Source organism: Hippichthys cyanospilos, chromosome 2, assembly GCF_059441005.1.
Source record: "Hippichthys cyanospilos isolate Australia breed blue-spotted pipefish chromosome 2, RoL_Hcya_1.0, whole genome shotgun sequence".
Taxonomy (NCBI): Eukaryota; Metazoa; Chordata; class Actinopteri; order Syngnathiformes; family Syngnathidae; genus Hippichthys; species Hippichthys cyanospilos.
This window is the reverse complement of record NC_142370.1, coordinates 10,428,366-10,450,237: the sequence shown is the minus strand read 5'-3', so window position 1 is coordinate 10,450,237 and position 21,872 is coordinate 10,428,366. Positions and strand designations below refer to the sequence as shown.

Sequence of the window (21,872 nt, the reverse complement as noted above, 5' to 3'; positions counted from 1 at the left end):
ACCCCCCACTTGTTTTCTCTCCAAAAAATGCTACTTCCATTTTTGTGACCACTCTTTTCTATTCTCAGAGCTCAGAAGGCGCCGGGTACAAATGAGACATACTTTATTGACAGATAATTCAAGTTAATTTAAAACTGTACAGGACAAACAAATTCAACAGAGCTTTTAGTCAACATTTACATACTTAATTTAATATTCACATACACCATTGATTGTCATGATGAAAGGGTTCTCGTAACAAACGGGTTGAGCTTCCTAGCTGTTACCGTTGTAGCAGGGGTGTCAAACCTAGGCCCGGGGGCCAGAACTGGCCCATCAGGTAGTCCAAGCAAGACAATGGGGAAAATACATTCAGGGCAATTCTTCCAATAAAAGTAACAAGTGGAGGTGGCACCAATGCCCCCCAAGTCCCACCAACATGTGAATTATATGAATATGACCCATGCACATATTTACAGGGCAGCCAGGTGGACAGCTGAACCCTCTTTCTAATAAGTTTCCACTTAAGTTTCTATGGTGATGAGTCAGTTCATGTTGTCAAGATTGTGGACATTTATGTACGTTTAAAATAATTCATATCACGAGATTAAATGTTTACATGTCTCCTTTTCTCGCACTCTCACTAACACACTACATCTCTTGGACCAGTTTTGCAATCACAAAATTGAAGCTACAAATGAAAAGAGTAGAAAATTGTAATCAATCTCATGAAATCTAAAAAAAAAAATTATGACTATACCACGTGGGCTCGGGGAGAACATGGAAAGATCACACAGGAAGACTGGGACCAGTGGATTTGAGGTGGACGTGCTAACCACTGGGCCAACGAGCCTCCGGTACATGTGAACATTTTTGAAAATGCGCCTGTGATTATTGATCTTAAAAGTTGGGGAAGCTTTGGTATAGTTCTTATTTATGGCTTATTAGGTCGCATATAAACAAAGAGGTCAGGCTCACTTGAGGGTAAGTGATCTGGGGTGGAATGTGGTCTGTGACTTGAAATGAGTTTGACACCCCTACGAGTCTTTGGTTAAACATGATACAGTAACTGCATTCATTCTTTGCTTTGCAACAACCGATACAATCGACCTTCTTTTATAGCAGCAAAAACCCACAGATTGCATCATTTTTGGTTGCATCATTTTTTTTTTTCTACACAATTTCCTGACCTCCACAAACTGTCAGAGTAGGTTACTAAAATTTCACATGACGAGTTAAAAACAAAACAAAAACCTGTATTTTTGTTTAAAAAAACAAACAAACAAACAAACAAAAACCTCAGCGTGGCACCAACCCTTGACGGACATTTTAGGTGACATTCAACAAAGCAAAAACTCACCATCAAGGAACCAAAATCTGAAATGGAATCGCATGCAAATGGAATTTGTTGGAATTAATTTGTGATGACATGGGAATAATTTGCTACACTGCTGACTTCACAGTGGTGCCTTGAGATCAGAGGTGGCAAATCCAGGTCCAGAAAGTTACATTAGTTGTAGCCACACGTGTGAGAGATGCAGGTAAAAAGCATCTGTGGCTGAAGTCAAATTGTGGCAGGGTTTTTCATTTCTGGCCTTGAAATAACGATTTCATTTGTGCCCAAGATCCCATTCAAATAATCTTTCCTCATTGAAATGACTGGAGATGCCATTTATGCTTTATTGCTCCCTAGTGGTAATACGGAAAATATGACGATAATATTACAATATTACGACGATATTACAATTTAGGTCTCTCTCTCTTCGTATTTTCCTGACTCATTAAACTAGTTGTATGATTAACCCTATAAACGTTTTTTGCATTGGTATGACCAACCATGTTTGAAGACCCCAACGCAGGGTTAAAATGTCGAGGAAAATAGATAAAAAAATGAATTAGTTTGTGCATCATGATTTCATGTTGCAATCCAATTCACTGTGCTGCTCCTTGTGGGAGAATTGATTCACAACTACTGTGACTCAATAGGCTGCCATAATGTGAGTCACTCTTTTTTTTGCAGATGATAAAGAATATATGCTTGTAGGATTGTAATATCCATCTACACATGATGCCCCACATGTTGTCTTCAAACTTGAATTTCTCAAAAGTATGGGATTGGAAATCGAGCCCAATCGCATCATTTTCAGCTGATCGGAAATATGAGTGACATTAAACAGCTGTGAGATCCGAGTCAGGTCACACGTACCTCAAGGCACCACAGTGTATTGTCGGGGTGGTGGGAAGTCGATGAAGAGAACACCGGCACTGACATTGCTTTTCCACAGAACTTGTGTATCCATGCTTTCCATGGGCTACACATGTGAGTCATGCTGTAGCTATTTCTTTCTTAGCTCCCTTTGCGAGATTCCAAAAGGAGTCGTAGCAAAGGGTGAATTTAGTCACGAGACAAGCCCGTGCTCGCTCTCCTCCATCGCGGGGCCTTTCAGGTGTCACATTCTTTTGTTAATTTTAGTTTTTCTTTCAAGGTCAGCATGGACTGAATGGCTGCTGGAGAACGATATATTTGTTGACGGGGGAGGGGCTTCAGTTTACATTGTGTTGTCCTTTCGGAGCAACTAATGTCCGCCGCCGCCGCTTCTGTTCTCGCCGCTCACCCAGTCCACGCAGATAAATGACAAACTCACGACCATGAAGACGAATCCCAGAGCAGCAAAGCACGCAGCCTAAAGGACACAAAGTCGCTGCGTGAAATGAGCCGACGAGCAACGCAACACTCCGTGGAATGACGGCGAACAGCGCTACCTGAATTTTGGGTCTGGACAGAAAAGGTTCTTGCTCTGCTGGAACGATTCGGATGTAGAATATTCCAGGCAGGATGAAGATGAGGCTAGGGGCCGACGTGGCTCCTGCGGAGGAAATAGGAGAGGCAGCTCGGTGAAGCTGCCGTGCTAAAATTGGCGCCGAAACACATACCGATCAGTCCAAAGATGTCACGAATGGAAGGCACGAAAATGACCAGCAGGTTGACCAAAACCAGGAGGAACAAAGCAATGGATATGTGCCTTGCCCAGTGGAAAGGCTTGTCAGGACACAAGATCTGGAGTATGGCCCGGCGGATCTACAGCGGCATGAAGAGAAAGGCAGAGGATGTCATGAGGTGTAGCGTCCCATTAGGCAAGACAGGCAATGGCTTGGGACCCACTAGCCAAGAAAACTTGGGATAATATCCCAAATAAGATGATCAGCAAATCATCTCTGAAGACCTCCATTTCAAACAAATTTGACTGCTCCGAAGATGGAAGAGTAACGCGCATGTTTGATCAAACGATGATGACTTTGAGCTTTTAGACAAACTGATATTCAGCAGTGTCAAAAAAATAAAGCATTGAAACTTTAAATCATTTTATTGTTGCAACATTGGGTTCAGCATTTGCGTCTACACGCACGCGTACATTGCCTCACAGTCTAGTTTCGTTTACGTGCCCCTACCATAACCGCAACGGTATGTTATACGATGTAGAAATGCCACTAAAAGTACTGTAGTTTTGTCATTTTAATAATACACACAATGTGTTTTAATTGGACAGCCATGATCTATGTAACCACTAAAGTCAGGGGTGGACTTATTTTGGTGTTTCAGTAAAATTCACCCAAACCGAAGTTAAAAAAAAAAAAAAGGAGGGGGGGTCAACTTATAATCGAGGTCGACTTGTACTCGGAGAAATACGGTACTAAAATCTAGACTAGTCCTTGGGGTGAAGAGGGCGACCACTGCACAAATAATTTAGGATGTTAGATTGAGTAATACAGTATTTTGAATATTTTAAGTTTTATTTAGTAATATTTTTCCAGTCTCACCGGGAAGAGCACCACAGGCACAGTCAGCGTGACAGCCACTAGCACGGCCAGGCGCACACAAAGGATCAGCACGTCCAGGGGGTCCACACGGCTGTAGGTATGCAACAGTTCAGACTCCACGGCACCTACCGAGAGGAAAGCAAACAAGCTTCGACGTCCTGCGCAGTCTTGCAAAATAGATATGCAGTTTTAAAAGGAGCCTCATTCATAAGAACAAGGTGATCTTTGAGTCTTACCGAAGAAGGTGAGATAACCAAAAAGTGCCGTCAGCAGGTACATAATGAACATGGCCAAGATAGAAATGTTGGCCACATTCTGCATACGCTTCTTGGTGGCACTAGAGGCAAGAAAACGGTATTAAGCAAACTTGTTTCGTGTTGATCATTTTTTTAGTACATAATAGTTTTATCATAGTATAGCAGTTATAAGAGACATCAATAACAGTATCATACCTAAATTTGCACGTTTTATGTGCTATACTCAAATTAACATTGTGAACGTAATCACCCCTCATTTTTGTTTTAACGAATGAAAAAATAAACGTACTCTCGTAGCTCCGTGTAGATCGGCAGCACCTCAGGATGGCAAACGAACGCAAACGCCAGAATGGGGATGGTGTAAGCCGTCTGAGAGCCAATCATGGCAAGGGTTAGTCACGCAATCAGGTGATCTGATTGGAAAACGCAAACTTGGAGGAAGATCGCGATTAAAAAGACATTTTATTGTCACCTGTGAGTTCATGGTGAAAAGCTTTGCATCACAAAAGCCTTCCTCAACTTCTGCGATCGTGTAGTTGTCAGCAATGACGGTCATGTTGTGCTCACCGTCCTCCAGCGGACAAGCGATGTTGAATTTCTTATAGATTACCTGGAAGGGGAATTATGGGCGCACAACCAAACGCGGTGTGGGATATGCTGCATTTGGAATGAAACGATATCCGCCGCTCGTTTTTAACACACTCACCGAAATGAGGAAAAACACCATGCAGGAAAGGGAGAAGCCACTCGTAAATCCCAGATAACCTGAAGTGGAACAACACACGAATTACAGTGAAGTCCATGAATTATTGATGATGAGCGTGAAGAAATTCTAAATCCTTTTTCACGCCAGTGCAAGTTCTGGTCACAAATGTATGAGTGAGAAAGTGAAAGGGCGGGTATGACGACAGGAAGTGAAATCGTACCAAGCTGTTTCATGAGTGCAAGAGGAAGGATGATGGCAGCGCTAACAATGATGATCAAGTAGTTTCCATTCAAGAACCACTCTCTGAGACCATACAAATAAAAATCAGGACACTAATCTATCGAGCTGTCAATGAAGTCAAACGACCATGTTGACACTCACCCCGTGTTTTCATGTTTGCCAAGAAAAGCCTGAATCACCAGCGGCAGTTCTGACTTGACAATGAACAAATAGCTGGACATTGCTGAGAAAAACCAAAAAATGCTCAGTTACAAGCCTTTCATTGTCATAGCTTAAGATGATAAATAATTTCATTGTACCTCCAATGTTGTGTACTGTGATAATGCTCCCTGCCAGAATTTTTCCAGGTGGGCCAAAAGCTCTGTTCCCAAGCTGCTCATATGCTCGGATGCCTGAAAAGATTCAAACCTTCGTCAGGTTGTCACACCACTTGGAGGGATGTGCAAATTTTGTCCAAGGGCGACATGCAAAAACCTACTTTTTTTTTTCTTTTGCTAAAGTTAGTTGCTGCAATTTAGCCCCATGCCCCCCCCCCCCCAAAAAAAAAATCTCTATGCTAGAGATAGACTAAATTTGCCATTTCATTGATTATTAGCATCCAAGTAGGCCGATAGCAGACATTTGGACCCGATATTCATTTTCAATAAAAGGGAAAATACCCTCCTGAGACTCGGCCAATTTATTTGTATCCAATGTAGGGGACATTTGTTTTTGGTCATTGGCGCTACCCTACTAAGTCCTAGTGTGCTCTGTGGTGGACAACCTGGCCTTTCCATACATGTCTAATGTGTTTAACTGAGATGCAATTAACTTTGCTGTCTTGCAGAGACACAACAGTGGACTAAAATAAATTGGCTGGGTCTCAGGAGGTTATTAGTGAAAAACAAAAACAAAAACTTAACTTTATTGATGTCTTTGAGCATATCCATGCTGAAAAACTTTTTATATTGTCATAATATTGATCTATTTATTTCTAAAATAATATTTAGACAACATATTTCCTAGTTGTAAATGGACACACAACTTTGTTGTAAAATTTGAGCAAAGCATTCAGGGAAAATGAAATTTATCTCTCGTTTTCCGTTTCGAAAACCAAAAACAGGAATGTTAGAATTTCACTTATTTTTATTTTGAATTTAAATTAAAACAAAAAGTTCCATGTTTCCAGGCTCAGTTGACTGAATATGTAAAAAAAAAATGCTCTCCGAAGTTAACACAGTAGTAAAAAGATTATCAGCCATCAAATTTCTAAAAATGGCCGATGTCGATGTGCTTAAACATGCCAAAGATCGGCATATTTAATTGGTGGAATTAACATTTGCCATTCACATTATTTGCCGCTGTAATGAAATCATTTTTATCTATCAGGACATTATGAATGAAAATGCTGTTCCGAAACAGAGAAGAAAGAATATCTTCTTCTCCATGAAAATTACATCACGTTTTCAAGACTCAGCTTATGACATTTCATGGCGCAACTTGCAAAGGTCACATGACCAAATTCAGAGAACAGGTGAGCTGTTATCGGTCGTTATTTACAGTCGACTGCAAGTGGCTAGTAGGATTTTTAAAGGCATTAAGTGTTCATGAAAAATAATGTAGTCATCAGATTTACCTATTACAGTGGAAAAAGACTAAATATCACTTTATCACTTTTCATTCGGACCCTTGGTGTTAACGTAGCATTGTATTTCTCGAGCATAACTCCTCTTACCAACGACTCCCGCACTTCTCAGCAGTAGGTGGATTGAATACGCGGATAAAACAGCGATGAACACCAGCAGAATTCTGAAACACAATTAAGCAGATGCATTTCATTTGATGAAACATTCAGTTACGACGAGGGCTGCAACTAGCGATTATTTAAAAATTCCATTGGCCAAAGGGGAAAAAGAGAAACAAAGCTGAGGAGAACCGAGGATTCAACTAATTTTGGGAAGTGCTCTACAACAAAAACATATGCCATGCCGTGCCCGATAGATGAGAAACTGTCCAATGATGTCCGAAAACAGAAGTCACATTAAACGGGTAAGAACACAAGCCTGTCGTAGGCGTATATTTAGTAACAAATTGGCTGTTTTTATAAAGTAATTTCTGATTTCTGTCAGTATATATTCATAATGTAACATAGTAAATGTATGCATGATTGCGCGGAGTTCAAAGGTTAAATTAATTCATTATATCGTTAACTCTATTCTATTTCTTGGCAGGCCAAAATAGTCATTTGCATACCCACGTTTGTGTATAATTATACCCACGTTTGTGTATAATTATTTCTCACAATAGTTTATTTGGTGAAGCATTTGATTTCATTGGTTTTTGTGTACATGGTCTCATAGTATTTTGGAGATGTGTGCTTGCTTTATTTTTCACGTGTGCATTTCCAGCTTTGGAAAGTCAATTCATGTTGTTATATGAAAAAAACAGACACAAAAAGGACATCTCATGATTGCAAGCCACTTTAATTCTCTGACATACTGCAGCAGACAATGAGTTTTCACTATACCTGTAACTCTCCCGAACTGGTTTTCTTTTACGGGTGTAAAAAATACTCTGAAACTTCATTGAACCCATAAAAGAAAACCACATGTTTGTCGTGCCTGTGGGGTGAGTTAAAGATTTTTGTTATATTGCTCAGGTCCGAAAAAGGTGCTCCATTTTGTTTTTCGAAATCCTCAAAATAAAAATGACAACAAAATCTGATTTCTTCATTGTATTTCCATATCATCAATGCAATTAAACATAATAGGTAAATATCGGATTGAAAGTTCAGTTTAAAGCACCATTGTACAGCACGTTAGTCACGTCGTGCGTCATTCTCTCTAGGATGCACGCGCTGCAGGTAAAATAAATATTTGATCATGAAGGTTAATTATTGTCATTAGTCATTTTGATAGTTGGCTTATAAGCCTGATAAAAATACTTGTAACATGTCTTGTCTTATAGGAGGGTTTGAATTATTTTGCAGCTCCAGACAGATAGGATTTTTTCCTTTAATATGTCTCTCAATATTTTGGGTTGCCGCCCACAGCTCTGACTCACTCTAAATGGCGGACAGCGCACACCTGCCACCATTTCAATTAACCCCAAATAAAGTTAAGATGTTCTCGTGGGCTTTTTCAGTTGTGTTTGTTTGTTTTCAAGCAGAAATGTGTAGGTTTGAAGCTAACATTGACTATTATTTGGGTCTGTTCATAATTCCCTCTTCCTTGACCCAGGCTGAAAGAAAACTACACAAAGCTTAATGCTGCCAGCCTGCTTGACTTAAGAGCAGCGTTGTGTTTGCACTAACATACCTTCTTGCTTTCAACGGGCCGTAGCAAAATTTCCCAAACATGTGTGTGAAGATGTGTTATGGAAGTGAAAAGCTTGACAAGTGTCCTGTGCGTCCCCTTTGAATAACTCTCCTTTCTTCTCTCCCTCCTCAACATGGAGGCACGCACACCACTGATCCATGTAGGCGTGTCTTGAGTCTGATCACTGCAGACTATATTTAACTTCTTAAATCTGGTTTAGGGAAGCTTTGTGTGTGAGTGTGTGTGAGTGTTTGTGTGTAAGCGGGTATCAATTGTAGCTTATTGTTCATTTAAATTGTTGCCAGATGAAACTACAGTAGGCCCTCAGTTTACAAGATTAATCCGTTCTGCATTTGGGACCGTGACGCGAATTTGCCGTATGGCGGGCAATCCTATGTTAATTAGTTAATGTGTGTAAGATCCCAGGTAAACATCAAAATTGTATATACATTGGTATCAAAATAGTATACAAAGTGCTACATATATATACCTGTCTACAATTAAACAACATCATAAATAAAAGATATGGAAAGGATTTATTTACCTTTGAGTGACGCTTGTTATGGCCGTATTCCCGAGTGAGGGTAGCCTAGGCTAGGCTAGCTTAGCCTTCTTAGTATTTCTTGATTATCTCCATCGTCTAAATTCTCTCTTTAACATCAATAGCAATCTTGGGACCCATGGCTAACCAATTCAAATTTGAATTAATCACTAAAATGCATAATAAGTACCATATTGAAAATACTCTCAAACGAGATCAAGTCTTTAGGCATCTTTGTGACCCCGTGCTGCAACCAATAACAGACCAGCGTCTTCGTGACCCCGTGACGTCGACCAATAGTAGACCAACATTGTAGTGACATGAGCGGGGACGCGTGTAAAGACGTATGAGCGCATACTGACCGCCATGTTGGCTGTCTTGCGCACACTGACTGCCATAATGAATGCGTCGTAAGGCGAAAGAAATGGCGTAAAGTGGGGACAAAAAACCGGAGCGGACTACGTCATAAGGTGTAAAAACTCTTAAGGCAGGGACGTCGTAAAGCGGGGCTCCACTGTACAATAAATTCTGCAGAATCTGTTACACCACATTCTATGGAAATGGTGACTTTTTGATGAGGTTGAGTGAACACACCTGTGGTACATGCATGAACTCAAGCCGTGTGTCATTAGCAAAGTTACGAATGGACACCGTAAGGCCTGAACTCGCACCCTAAAACCGCCATGGCTGTTTGCTTACCATTTTTTTCTAATGACCAATTTTTGCTACTTCATTTGTTCTACCCACAACAACAAAATTCACCCCCCCTCCCAAAAAAACCCCAACATTCTGTTTCCCACACTTCTTTCCTCACCAATATTCTTTCACCGGCGCGTGTTAAGTTTGTGGGGATTTGTCAGCGTTTGTAACAAGACGCTAATTTTGACCATTTGCCATCTGGGTAATTTGGCCTGCTCGAAACATGGCTGGATAGTATAAACTGAAACTTGTCAACCAATTAGAGAAGGGGTTTGGTTTCCTGAGTAGAGGACGGAATGGAATAAGTGAAGAGAATGTTGAAAGATAATCCAGTTATACCTGTTTATTTTAATTTGAAGGTGTCTTTTGATCTGACTTCCAATAGGCGATGTGGTATTACTGAGCATATGACAATAAAACTCTTGAATCTTGAATTTGATGCGAGTGAGCAAATGAGCAAAAGAAAGGCGGCGGTTGACGAACTCCGCAAGCGTGGCCGATGTGTAGCATAAGAAACGAAAATCTGAGAAATTGCTCAGCCGCTGTCCAAACTCACATAAAAAGAAGGATTCCTGTGTTGGACATGGCAAAGGCCAATCCCAGAATCCCGCTGCCCATGATGGCGTTGCTCAGGTTGAAAATGGACATCCCAAAGGAAGTTTTCCCTTCGAACTGCAGCGGACAAAAAGCCAGATGATTGAGTGAATGAGCACGTGGAGTGAGGGAGTAGGAAATAAAAACAACTCACGTCTGTGAAGTGGGTTTCTTTTTTCGCGCCAGCTTTATGTGGGAGAAATTCCTCATGTTCGGCCATGGAATCCAGCCCATCAAAGCTGCAATGTAAATAAACCACATGGCGGACATAAAGTCAACAAACCACAGCCTGTCAGCCGACGCATGGAACGTCTTTACGACCCTTATCAATGATTTGATGTTTGACTTGGAGTGACATCTTCCCCTCTACATCAGCGTAAACCCTCAGACGTGCTAATCTGACGAAACAGCAGTGGCATCCGGTTGCCTCCGTTCGAATTCTCTTTTGTTTTGTGTTTTATCATTCATCAATCAGAATGTTCAAATTCAGGTGGATATTGACTTTAAAGGCAAACTTCTCACTTTGTATTCACAATTGAGAACCAAGTCAGAATTCCGAGTTTCCCCTTTGTGCGGTATTTTGCCCAATCATTTAATCTTTGCATCAAAGGAAAAGCATTGAAAGAAGACACTAGGGAGCTGAAATTTCACCTAGGTAGTGACAACATGGCACTACCACACTACCTGGAGTCTATTGGCTAAAATACTGCCAGATTGAAACGAAGAAAAATGACCCAAAAGTTGTCAAAATACTGCAAAAGGGTTCAAGTCGGAATTATGACTTTAAATTCAGATTCTGAAAATAAAGTCAGATTTCTCACTATAAAGTCAGAGGTCTTCGTCTTTGTTCTCATTACTTTAACTATAAAGTGACAAATCTGACTTTATGCAGAGAATTCTGATGTAAAAGAACCGTTAATATTATTCTTAAAATTTTGGCTGCTAAATGGTTCGTTCCAGTGAAAATCAATATTTGCTCCAATTATCCGGTCATCAGCACCCTTGCCTACAAATAATGATTATTGTTGTTTCATGACACAAAAGTGTGTCCGTTTGGATTTAATTTTCTAGTCAAGATAAGCAGAAGTGGGTGTGAGACAAAAACTTGTTGTAGAGGAGCCTATAAAAACATGAGTGGTATCTGGAGAAAAAAATCTGCCTTTGGTTTCATTATGTTTCAACATTACACAAAGCTGCCCAATTCAGTTTCGTTCTTGATGTGCGTTTTCTTCATCTCTTTATCTCACCCGTCTTCTCGACTGTGCCCGTTCATTTTCTGGAGCTCCATTCTGATACGGTCAAACTGGATTTGCTGGTCTGATTAAATCCTCTTCAAGCTGGAAGTGGGGGTGAGGGGATGGGGGGGGGGCAGATGTTTAATTTAGGACATTAGCTGTAAGAGCATAAAGATTATCAGCCATCATCTATGCACGACTAAATTCAGCTGGGAACTAAATATCCTTCCAACGTGCCTCATGATTTAGCTTACTGTATATTGTTCATTTTTGGTGAGGAAAAGTAGTTTCCAATGTTGCCTTTTCTCAACACACTGCTGACATATTTGAGCACACACAATAATTTGCAATCATGTGTTACAGGCGGAACAATGAACGACTCAACGTTTTCTCATAAATTGATCATCATTTTTGATCATGTGGTCCTTCATGCTCGTGATGAATTAAAAAAAATGTAAAAATGTACTTTCACTTTGGGAATAAATTCAAATATTTGCCCTTTTATTCAGCCATTACAGATCAAGCCATGAGCTGAATCTTGCTAAGTTTATATTTTGCATTTTCTACAGTCAATTTGAAATAAATGCTTGAATGAATGAAGAAATCAATGAATGAACCTATCTCATTTTTTGTCAGAAGAACCCCACAGTATGACGCTGCAACATTTTGGCCACAATATGGTAGTCGCAACGTGACTGGTTAAGTCTTCCACATCTACGGTTGTAAGAGACTTTTCAAACCACATTATTCCATTCATGATTTTTTTAAGTAATAAAATGTTTTTTTTTTCACTTGAATTAATAAAAACAGATATTTGAACAGGGCGCGTGTGGACTTGTGCGGTGTGCAGCAAATCAACGGCGATAGACACCAGAGCAAATAGCAAGCAATGTGCACATAAATAAATAAATAAATAACGTGACTTGAATTGAGAAGTCTCGAGACACACAAACACGCCGCAGGCAGATGAGGTGACTGAGCCGCCGGCACGAATGGCAAACGCGGTGCGAGGACTCGAAATGAAAAAAAAAAGTGCAAGTCTGCACATGTGCATCCGAGTCATGAGATACCGTAAGCGTACGAGGCCTTTCCCTCGGGATTCTCGCATGTGACCCCAAAGGACACACTGATACCAGATTGTGTGACATTCCACGGTCTTTTTTTTTTTTCTTTCTCTCAACTGCTGACGTTGAAAGAACCTCAAAGTGGGCCCGTGAGCTGAAAGGCTTCTTGTGTGTGCTCTTATTTTAGATCTTTACTTGCGTAATCAACTCTTTTTGGTACTTTGCATACTCTTCCGAGTTGAATCATGACATCCACATTTTCTCTCCGTACGTTCAAGACATGGAAGCCACAGGTTTGTTACCACCAAATTCATGCCGCCGGCTTTTCACTTTTTTTGGATGCGATTTTTTTTTTCCACAATGTACATGCAAAAACTTTAAAACATAAAAATATTAAAAGCTGTTTCTCTAATAAAGCAAGGGCAGTAAAGAGATTTGGTAAGGGGGAAGTCCTGTTTTTATTTTTTTTCAAAGCAAGACAACATGACTTCTTGCCATAATGTATAAATATGCAATTATGCGTAACAGTGTATGAAAAAAAATACATTTTCAATTAAAACATGATTTTTTTTTTTCCCCCCAAAAAATGTTTGCTGTTGTGCTTCCACCAGAGACTGAGGGTTTGGCAAAATAGATGAAAGTCATATCATGGTGATAAATGAACTTTTTGGTCTTGGATTTGAGTGTGTATTCAAAGGTGAAAAGGTAAATATTTCCTGTAAAAAAGACTCAGACCCATTCTTTTCTATGCTTTTTCTCATTCAACTTTTACATTTTTGTTTGTCACTAAATCCATTTAATCATAACAGTCCCTGAACACAGCTAAATCATTGAAAATGATCATAATCTTAATAATAATAAATAAGTAAACCCAAACTGTACTCTGTGGTGTAAAATAATACAAAAATAAACTACATTTAGTTTGACCTTTCCAACATGGCCGACGCCATGTCTGCTGCCTGTCCGAACTTGCTAATGTCATCTAGGTACATATGGATCGTGATACCAATTTTCTGTTCATAGCTGCTGGCTCTCCGCTCGAATGTGCTTCTACCCAGACTTCTGCGGAAAGTCTACTGTACACCTGAGCACTTATTATGGTTCTTTCCCGACAAAGCATTTCACATTAGCGATTAGCGTGCTTAGCGACCTCTCGCTTGCCTTTGGCGAAAACGCAACTTGCTTCTAAGTTATTTTATTTGCCCTCAGAGGAACTGAAAGCACATCAGGAACACTTTTCATGACAAAGGTCAAGCCTGTAGTTCAAATGTAGTCAAATATTTTTTAAATATTTGACTATGTTATAGTGACTGCAATATCATGACCCCCTCCCAAATAACAGGAAAAATGTGTGTCAATTATTAAAATCCAAGCCAAAAAGAAGACTATCGTGAACAACATGTAAATGATATTGAAAACGTCTTTTACAAAATTAGTTTTATGTTTACCCAGTTGGGTAAAAAATTAAATCAAACAAATAACGATTAAGCGCTACGATTATGTGATTATCAATCACTTTTGATAATCCATTCATTTAGCTATCAATTTTCTTTTCCAACTGTCTAAATGCTTAGAATTTCAGCTTCTCCGTAGTAAATATCCCATTCATGACATCCTTCAAAAGAGTACAGTCAACTGAATATTTTTGTGGAATCCACGTATTACAGTTGCTTTTTCACCATGCAAAACAAATGATCAACCCTTGCAGGACCCCTTGCCTTTCCAACAGTTAGTAGCTTCATAAATCCTCCTAAGGGGCAGCTTATTCACTTGTGCCCACTGCGGTGGACATTTATTTTTGGTCAATATCTTTGGACTTGGCGGCGCATTGGTTAGCACGTTCGCCTCGATGTTCAAGTAAATGGACTTCCACTTATATAGGGCTTTTCTACCTTGGGTACTCAAAGCGCTTTACACTAACTAGTCATTTACCTACTGATGACGCAGCATCAGGAGCAACTGGGGGTTCGGTGTCTTGCTCAAGGACACTTTGACACGGTCTTGCTGGTCGGGGTATCAAACCCACAGCCTCTCGGATGGGAGACGACCACTCTACCACCTGAGAACTGAGCTCCAATCCACCTCGGTCCGGCCTTTCTATGTGGAGTTTGCACGCTCTCCCCAAGCCTGCGTGGGTTCTCTTTGGGCATGCCAGCTGCCTCCCACATTCCAAAAACATGCACGGCAGGTTTATTAGACATGCTAAATTGTCTTTAGGGGTGAATGCTTGTTTGTCTCTGTGTGCCCTGCAGGCTGGCAAGCACTTCAGGATGCGTGGTACACCACGCCCACTGCCCAAATACAACTGGGATAGGCACCAGCCGGGTTAGGGTTATGAGTATAAGCGGCCACAGGAAACGGATGGATGGATCTGTGGACTCCTTGGAGCTACCCTACAAAGTCCTGATGTGCTCAGAAGAGGTCGTCCTGGCCTTTCAACAAGTCGCGTCGTCATCTATCCTCCTGAGCGCAAGCGTATTCAATTATGTCCACAATAGTGGACATTTGTTTTCTGTCAATAGCTTTGGACTCATTTGAGCGATCATACTTAAGGTGTTTCCTGGCTTTCCTAAAAGGTTTCATGTGTCTGTGTGGGGTGCAAGTAACTTTGGTGTTTTGGTGGGACACAACGGACACAAGAGTAGAGACAAATCAATGGGCTGGATCTCAGGTGGATATATCAAGAGGCGATTAAAAAAAATATATAAATTAAAACTCACCACATGGACAATAGTTAAGCGGTGAAATGTATTTTTAGGCTTAATAACTTTATTGTTAACATTTTGACAGACAAGATACATGATACAATACTCGCATCTACAGAATCAGCACTTTTCAGAAGACCCCGAAAATGATAGGAATGCCATTTTCAACCCTTTGCTTCATCATTTGTAAAACTAAGAGCCATACATATGGACACAAATATGACATTCATAACAATTTGACACATGAGTTCTTGACCTGAATTCAAGATATATATTTGTTTTAATGTAATAGTGAACTCCTGCGATTTTGCCAAGTTGTCCGCGTCCAGCATCGCTTACCACATGGTACTGTCTGATGCAAGAGCGGCTCACTATTGACAGTTAGTGGCTCCACTCCCTTTTTTCAAAATATACAACACACGCACACTTCTCCCGCCAAAAGGCACTACTCACCCGGGCGCCAAATAGTGCGGCAGGACTTCTTTTCACAAAATAAATAAATAAATAAATAAATGATCAATCCGAGGAATGCTCTGAAAACAATCCGTTCGCTCCTTCACTCAGTTCTCACACTTTTCGCAGGGTCTAATTACCAGCTCCAGAACTCCTCCGTTGGGAGGAGGGAGGGAGAGATTATCGACTGGGGGAGGGAGCGAAGACGGGGAAGGGGAAGACCCACTGTTAACCCTTTACTCTCGTGCAGGGACGAGCAGCTCCTTCCCACATTCACAACAGTACGAAATGCAGTAGTCTTGCAGACGATCCGCGGCTCCAAACGGCAACGCGAATCACTCAAGTCACATGCATCCGAGCAAATGACATTCCGATCGCACTGCCGCTGAGGAATGGCAAAAGGCCAGTCAGTCGAGTGGATCCGCACGGAGGCTGAAAGTCACAGCCGGGCTATATTGGTTAAGTAGATCAGGTAGATAAGTGCTTTTTCGAGGCCGCCGGCATGTGATTGCGCCTTACGAGTGGAAACACGAGTTGTCATGTCAAGTCCCGAGCCAGACACGAAAGGCGGAAACGGCAGAATTGACAAAATAATGCGAGGCCAAACACCCGCCAATTTCACAGCCTCTACCAAAAATGCATCTTTGTTTACAAAACATTTTTTCATGTACGATTAATACTTTTCAAAACACATCTATTTACCGTCGACTATAAATGACATCACGTGTTCGAGGCGCAGGTAACAACCCATCACAGTTCACCCGTTGGTCATGTGACATTTGCAAGCTGCGCTGTGATTGGTCGTTACCTGAGCCTCGAACGCATACGGTGTCATTTACAGTCAGCAGCAAACGGCGAGAAAACGTGGGTGCATTTCGCTGTCTCTACAAACACAATAATAGTGAGAATATTGTGTTTAGACAAGAACATTTTACCTCAAAGAAAATTTGGGGGCTGACTCCCGCTTTGTAACTGTTAACTTGAACTATTTCTTACGTTTTCTGTTAAAAAGGATATTCCATTTATTTAGCAATTTTCATCAGTAAAAAGATAACATTTTGCGTAAAAAATAATCGAATGAACTATTTTTCATGTATAATAATACATTTAAACACACATTTTTCCACTTGTCAGCTGAAAATGACCTCACAAAAGCTCAAGCCTAACGACCAATCACGGCTCACCTGGTTTCTTGGTTTGGTCAAGCGGAGTATCCCTCTAACTTTGAAAGATAATTTACTGACCCTGCGAACAAGACTGTATCTTATTTGACAAAAAAAAAAAAAGCAAAAGTTGACCATTCGAAATTATGATGTACTGGAGAAAATGAAAGGAAGCTTGTTTAGCTTTTCATTTAACTAAATCGTGCTGATGAGGCTAGGCACGCCCTCAACTTTTTGTTAGAATTTTACAACAAAATCATTTGAAAAAATAAACTCCAATCATTGGTCCTCCACTACTAATAATTTATATTGACCCTGAAAAAAATAAAACGACAATCCCATGTAGTAAACACATTTTGTGAGAAAATTCCAGCTCTTCATTATTTCAGTTTGTCAATCCTGAAGCCTGCTGTGAGATTTTTCTAATGTAAAAAAATGTGGCACTACTTGAGAACGTGACACAACAAGAATGCTTTCCACTGGCTGCGAGATTTCAGTTGACTGATAACGACTGTGACAAGGGGGTTTTGGTTGCCCGCCCAGGAAACGCCCATTTTCTTTATCTCAGCATGCCACTAATCCTTCACTGGAACTGCCGCTTCCACATTAAGTCCATTAAAGCGCCTACGTGTATTGTCCACTCTTATAATTAGACTTCTGTTGCCTCCTTTAATCACACGCTGTCCCTTTTACGGGCAATAAAATAGATCCTTTGTGGCGTATAAAAGTGTTATCTGCTGAGAAAAGAGTATTGTGGTATAGTAATCAAAAGGTGAAATCCACCTGTTTTTATCAATCTCGGAGGGCGGCCATTTTGTCGGTAACCTAGAAATGGCATCAGTTGTTCAGAACTCACATTTTTTCGGCGTTTGGTCACGAGACGTTTGCTACCTGGGGTGTGATTTTTTTTGTTACTCAACCTCAGAGCAACTGTGATGTCATTTTCAGTCGACGGCAAAAGACAAAATGGCTGCCCCGAGGTAAATAAAAACTGGCACTTTGCTATTTATGTCATATTCCACAACATTAAACAAGACAATGTTTAGACCATGTTACAATCAAGTATTGTAAAGAACATTTTAGAGTTGACTTCCCCTTTTATAAGTCAACAGGAAGTCAGACGACTTTTTTTTTTTTTTAACCACCGGAAAGTTGTAAAAAATTAGACTTCGTGTCAGCACACATTTGTCTTGTGTCTCCCAAATATTGATATGGTAGAGTGAAGTCCTGGAGGCAAACACAAGGTACTAGGACTGTCAGAAAAGTTCCAGGACTGGTGCCACAAATGATGTACAGTAGTCCCTCGATAGTGTCCACTGTAATGGACATTTGCTTTTGGTGTTTATCTTTCGCTTGCTACCCTACTAAGTTCTAGTGTGCTCATTAGAGGACATCCTGGTCTTTCCATTGATGTCATCTGTCAATCACTTTGCCGCCTTGCAGAGACAAAAATAAACATAATGGACACAAATGATTTGGATTTCATGTCTGTTCCAAATCTGCAAAGTAGTGACTGTATATTTGATTATTTATAAAAATATTTTAAATCTTTATGCCCCTCCAAAGAGTTATTGTCCTTTCATATGCTTATTTAAACTACACGAGAATAAATCTAGGGAATAATTAAACAAAAATGTGACTTGTAACCACAAGCAGACTGGGTGTATTAATAATGAGATGTTAAACTTATTGACATTTTAGTCATTTTTTTCAGATGATTTTATTCAGACTAAAAAAAGTATTTGAATATAAGACAAGTGGTGATTTTTTTTTTTTTTTTTTGGGGGGGGGGGGGGGGGGGGGTCACTTGCCCCTGTCAACCCAGGCAAAGAAGTTACAGCGCGCCTCTGGGTTGGCGGCATGCCCTTGAGGCCGGGCGCACACAAAGAATTGGCGGCCCACGTTGGGCCCCTCCTTCTTGACGGTGCGCAGCACGCAGGGCTCACCGTGAACCTTGCAGGCGGGCGGCGGGGGCGGCCCGTGAAAAACGGTCTTCCAAAAGCCCGAAGAAGCTTCTTTGTCGCACGCGCGTGTTCTCAAATGTTCTTCTTGTTTGGTCCGTTCTTGGGTGGCGCTGCGGAGCTGCGGTTCTGAGGGCGTGGTGAGGGAATTCCGCAAGGAACCAAGCGCTTTTTCGTTTTGGGGTTTGAAGAATGCAAGAAGGTTGCCCTGTGATTTTGAAGAAGTCTTAGCCATTTTGGCCTTTTTGCTCGTCTCTGTCCTCAGGATTCTCTTTGTGCCGGTCAGATTTAGATTTTCCCTCCTTTCGGCTTCTTCCTGCGATCCGGGCAGCGCCTCCTCGGACTCGGTTCGACAGGACTTTTGCTCCACCTTAACCAAAAAGCGTGAAAGCTTCTGCTGCTTGCCGGTAAACTCTGGCAGGTGGCAAGTAGCGAGAGGGGGTGGTTTAGGGTTGGGCAGAAGGGTGCAGCGGAGCGCCCCCCACACGGGGCAGTGATCCGAGCCCTCCACCTCCGGCGTGATGTCGGCCGCCACAAATTGCTCCTCGGCAAGCTGACGGTCAGCCAAGATGTAGTCGATGCGCGTGCCATAATTTGTGCGGCGGGCCCCCGTGAGAGTGGACCAGCACGTGAAGGCCCCGGCACGAGTGGGGTGGAAACTGCGAAATGTGTCCACAAACTTGCCAGGGTGGGAGAAATCTGTGTTACCGTCCTTTAAAAAGCCGTTGAGCCACATCCTGCCGGGGTTGTCCTCAAAATCATCCTGCGCAATGAGATGAACAGCAGCAATTTGCCAGATACCAGGTTTTTCAGGCCGATATCAGTACTAACTCTTAAGCGGTCATAGTTACCAAGAACCGATACCGTTGGTATTTTTGACGGCTAAAATAAAAGAAATTCAAACAAAGATTCACTGTGTATGTTCCCTTTTTTCCTTTAAGATTACATTAAATGAATGGCAATTTTCAATTAACTTTTGATATAGCTATACATTTCCTTCCAAAAATTGCATCTTAATGGTGTTCGTTAGACATATGTCTTTAGTTCACGATCATATAATGGCAACAAAAGGGCTTCTACCTGTATTGGCCACCATTCACGAGTACAGATACAGATACTTGGTATCGGCAATTAGCCATTTCTACTAGAATGGAAAAAAACATCAAAAATATGAGGCTTCAACTTGTTTACTGCAGCTGGCAGTTGACAATTACTGTCATATCTAAAAGAAAGCTTACTGTATTTAGTTATTTGCAGCATTAAAAGTTCATGTTTGTTTATAATTATTTCACTAACTACATGATTTCAGTGAACAGTTACTAACTTTTAAAACACTTTTTTGACGAGAGTGCACCAACACATGTAGACAAAAAAATATATATAGGCGCATATTCTTTATCCTCTGCAAAAAAATGAGTGAGCTTACTGCAATAGGCTTCTCGATTTGCAGATCTGTGACTGTACAGTCTCATAGCGACCCCTGATCGCCATCTCGTAAAAATCAAAAGGACTTGTATATTTAACTAAAGTCATTACTTTATTTAGAATTGACATTGATGTAATACATAGAGCTCTATTTTTCTCATTTAAAAATTATGAAAGTTTGTTTGGTTTTTCAGGAGGTCGGAACAGATTGTCAATTACATGCATTTCAAAAGGGAACATTTATTTGAGGTATGCTTTAAGTTAGCAGAGAATCATTTTACTGCGTTAAATGGTCGATAGAGGTTTTATTGGGAGAGGAGTCAATTACTGACGACAATCTTTGATGAAAAAAAAAAAACATTAGGACAACCAGGGAGGTGTATCTTCTTTCTTTCTTTTTTAAGAGGAAGCTAGTAGTTACTTCACTATTATGTGTTTTAGTTTCTTGGTTTGCAGTGAGATTTTTTTTCTCATGTCAAACACTTTATAAGTACAAAGTGTATGAGCAGATAATGTTCACTTAAACCGCGTACTTACAATTTCACTGGGGTCACAGTGGTCTATTGGCCGATGAGAGGTATTTATATCCCCTAAAACGATGACAGAGCTATAAAAAGAAAATGAAATGAGAAATGTGTTGTTAGTTCCAGTTGAGGTCAACGAATGCAAGATGCCCTTAACTCACCTCCCATTTTTCAGCATAGCCTCAGCTCGAAGCTGTAGCAACTTGTAGAACTGCAGTTTGAACTGCTTTCGCTCTGGCTTTTCAGGATCAGCTCGCGGACAGTAGACATTTATCACAGTTAGAGTTTGGATCTTGTCTAAACACCTGACAGAACAATGAACAACAGTAAGAGACAGCACAGACTTTTTTTTTTTAAACATCTGGTTAGTGTAACTGAATGAATGTTCTTACTGTACTCTGTGCTGCGTGACGACGGCTCGCCCTTCATTGTCCAAAAGCTGCAGCTCCTCATCTGTAAACTCGGAATGGTTACCATAGCAACCCACAGCCCCAGCATGGTTGGCCAATAGACCAGTGAGACCCTCCTCAGCAGCAAAAGGTGTGGCGCTGTCCTTACAATAAGTGGCGACACCTGTATGACATTGCATGGTTTGATCATCTAATAAAACAGATTATTTCTTTAGCAATTGCTGGCATGATTAAAAGACACACAAAACGGTTAATAACAAACCCGAATAGCCACTGCGTGCTCGACTGAAGCTGAAATAGGAATTATAGCCATCAACGATAGCAGTCCTCTCATCGAGCAGGTCTCCTTCAGGTTAGAAAAAAAAAGTTACATTTATGCTTTTAAATAAGCCCGCGTTCTGTCTGCTTACTTGTTCTGCTTACTTGTCACTTTGGTCTCCTGCACGCAAATGATATCCGCGTCCAATGCATCGAGCGTCTTTTTTATCCCACACCTGAATGTCCGTATACCGTTTATATTCCAGGTGACTACCTTCATTATGCAAAATGTTAAACATTTGTACCAAGCTCACAAGGAGTGGAAACTGTATTTGAGATGGGGAAACATTTACGCGGACACCCGGAAGTACAGCGGAAGTTGAGGGTGCGCATGAGGAAGTGTATTTCTTCGTTCGCACATTGTGGGACAATTACCACTGGGGGGTTCGCGGACGTCCTCTAGCGGTAGCTTTACCTCCAAGATTCAAGCGTTTTATTTTCATATGCATAGTACAACGACACGATGAAATTCTTATTTTGTTC

At 40.9% G+C, this 21,872-nt stretch overlaps 2 protein-coding genes across 2 annotated transcripts; both read right to left on the bottom strand.

Annotated features, from left to right (window-relative positions):
- Positions 1–86: 86 nt before the first annotated feature.
- Positions 87–17,230, bottom strand: LOC148427211 (sodium-coupled neutral amino acid transporter 3-like). Its single transcript, XM_088407701.1, has 16 exons — positions 15,589–17,230; positions 11,379–11,468; positions 10,286–10,370; positions 10,094–10,209; positions 6,716–6,789; positions 5,301–5,393; positions 5,143–5,224; positions 4,982–5,064; positions 4,762–4,820; positions 4,528–4,665; positions 4,345–4,424; positions 4,035–4,135; positions 3,799–3,923; positions 2,914–3,058; positions 2,743–2,846; positions 87–2,663 (listed from the first exon to the last, which is right to left on the bottom strand). Exons 2-16 carry the CDS (start codon positions 11,417–11,419, stop codon positions 2,556–2,558), a joined length of 1,434 nt encoding a protein of 477 aa, XP_088263827.1. The 5' UTR covers positions 11,420–11,468; positions 15,589–17,230; the 3' UTR covers positions 87–2,555.
- Positions 17,231–18,554: 1,324 nt separating this feature from the next.
- apex2 (apurinic/apyrimidinic endodeoxyribonuclease 2) lies at positions 18,555–21,702 on the bottom strand. The gene is made up of 6 exons (XM_088407926.1): positions 21,495–21,702; positions 21,334–21,417; positions 21,054–21,234; positions 20,823–20,966; positions 20,675–20,744; positions 18,555–19,475 (listed from the first exon to the last, which is right to left on the bottom strand). The coding sequence occupies exons 1-6, from the start codon at positions 21,607–21,609 to the stop codon at positions 18,555–18,557; spliced, it is 1,515 nt and encodes a 504-aa protein (XP_088264052.1). The 5' UTR covers positions 21,610–21,702.
- Positions 21,703–21,872: the final 170 nt, after the last annotated feature.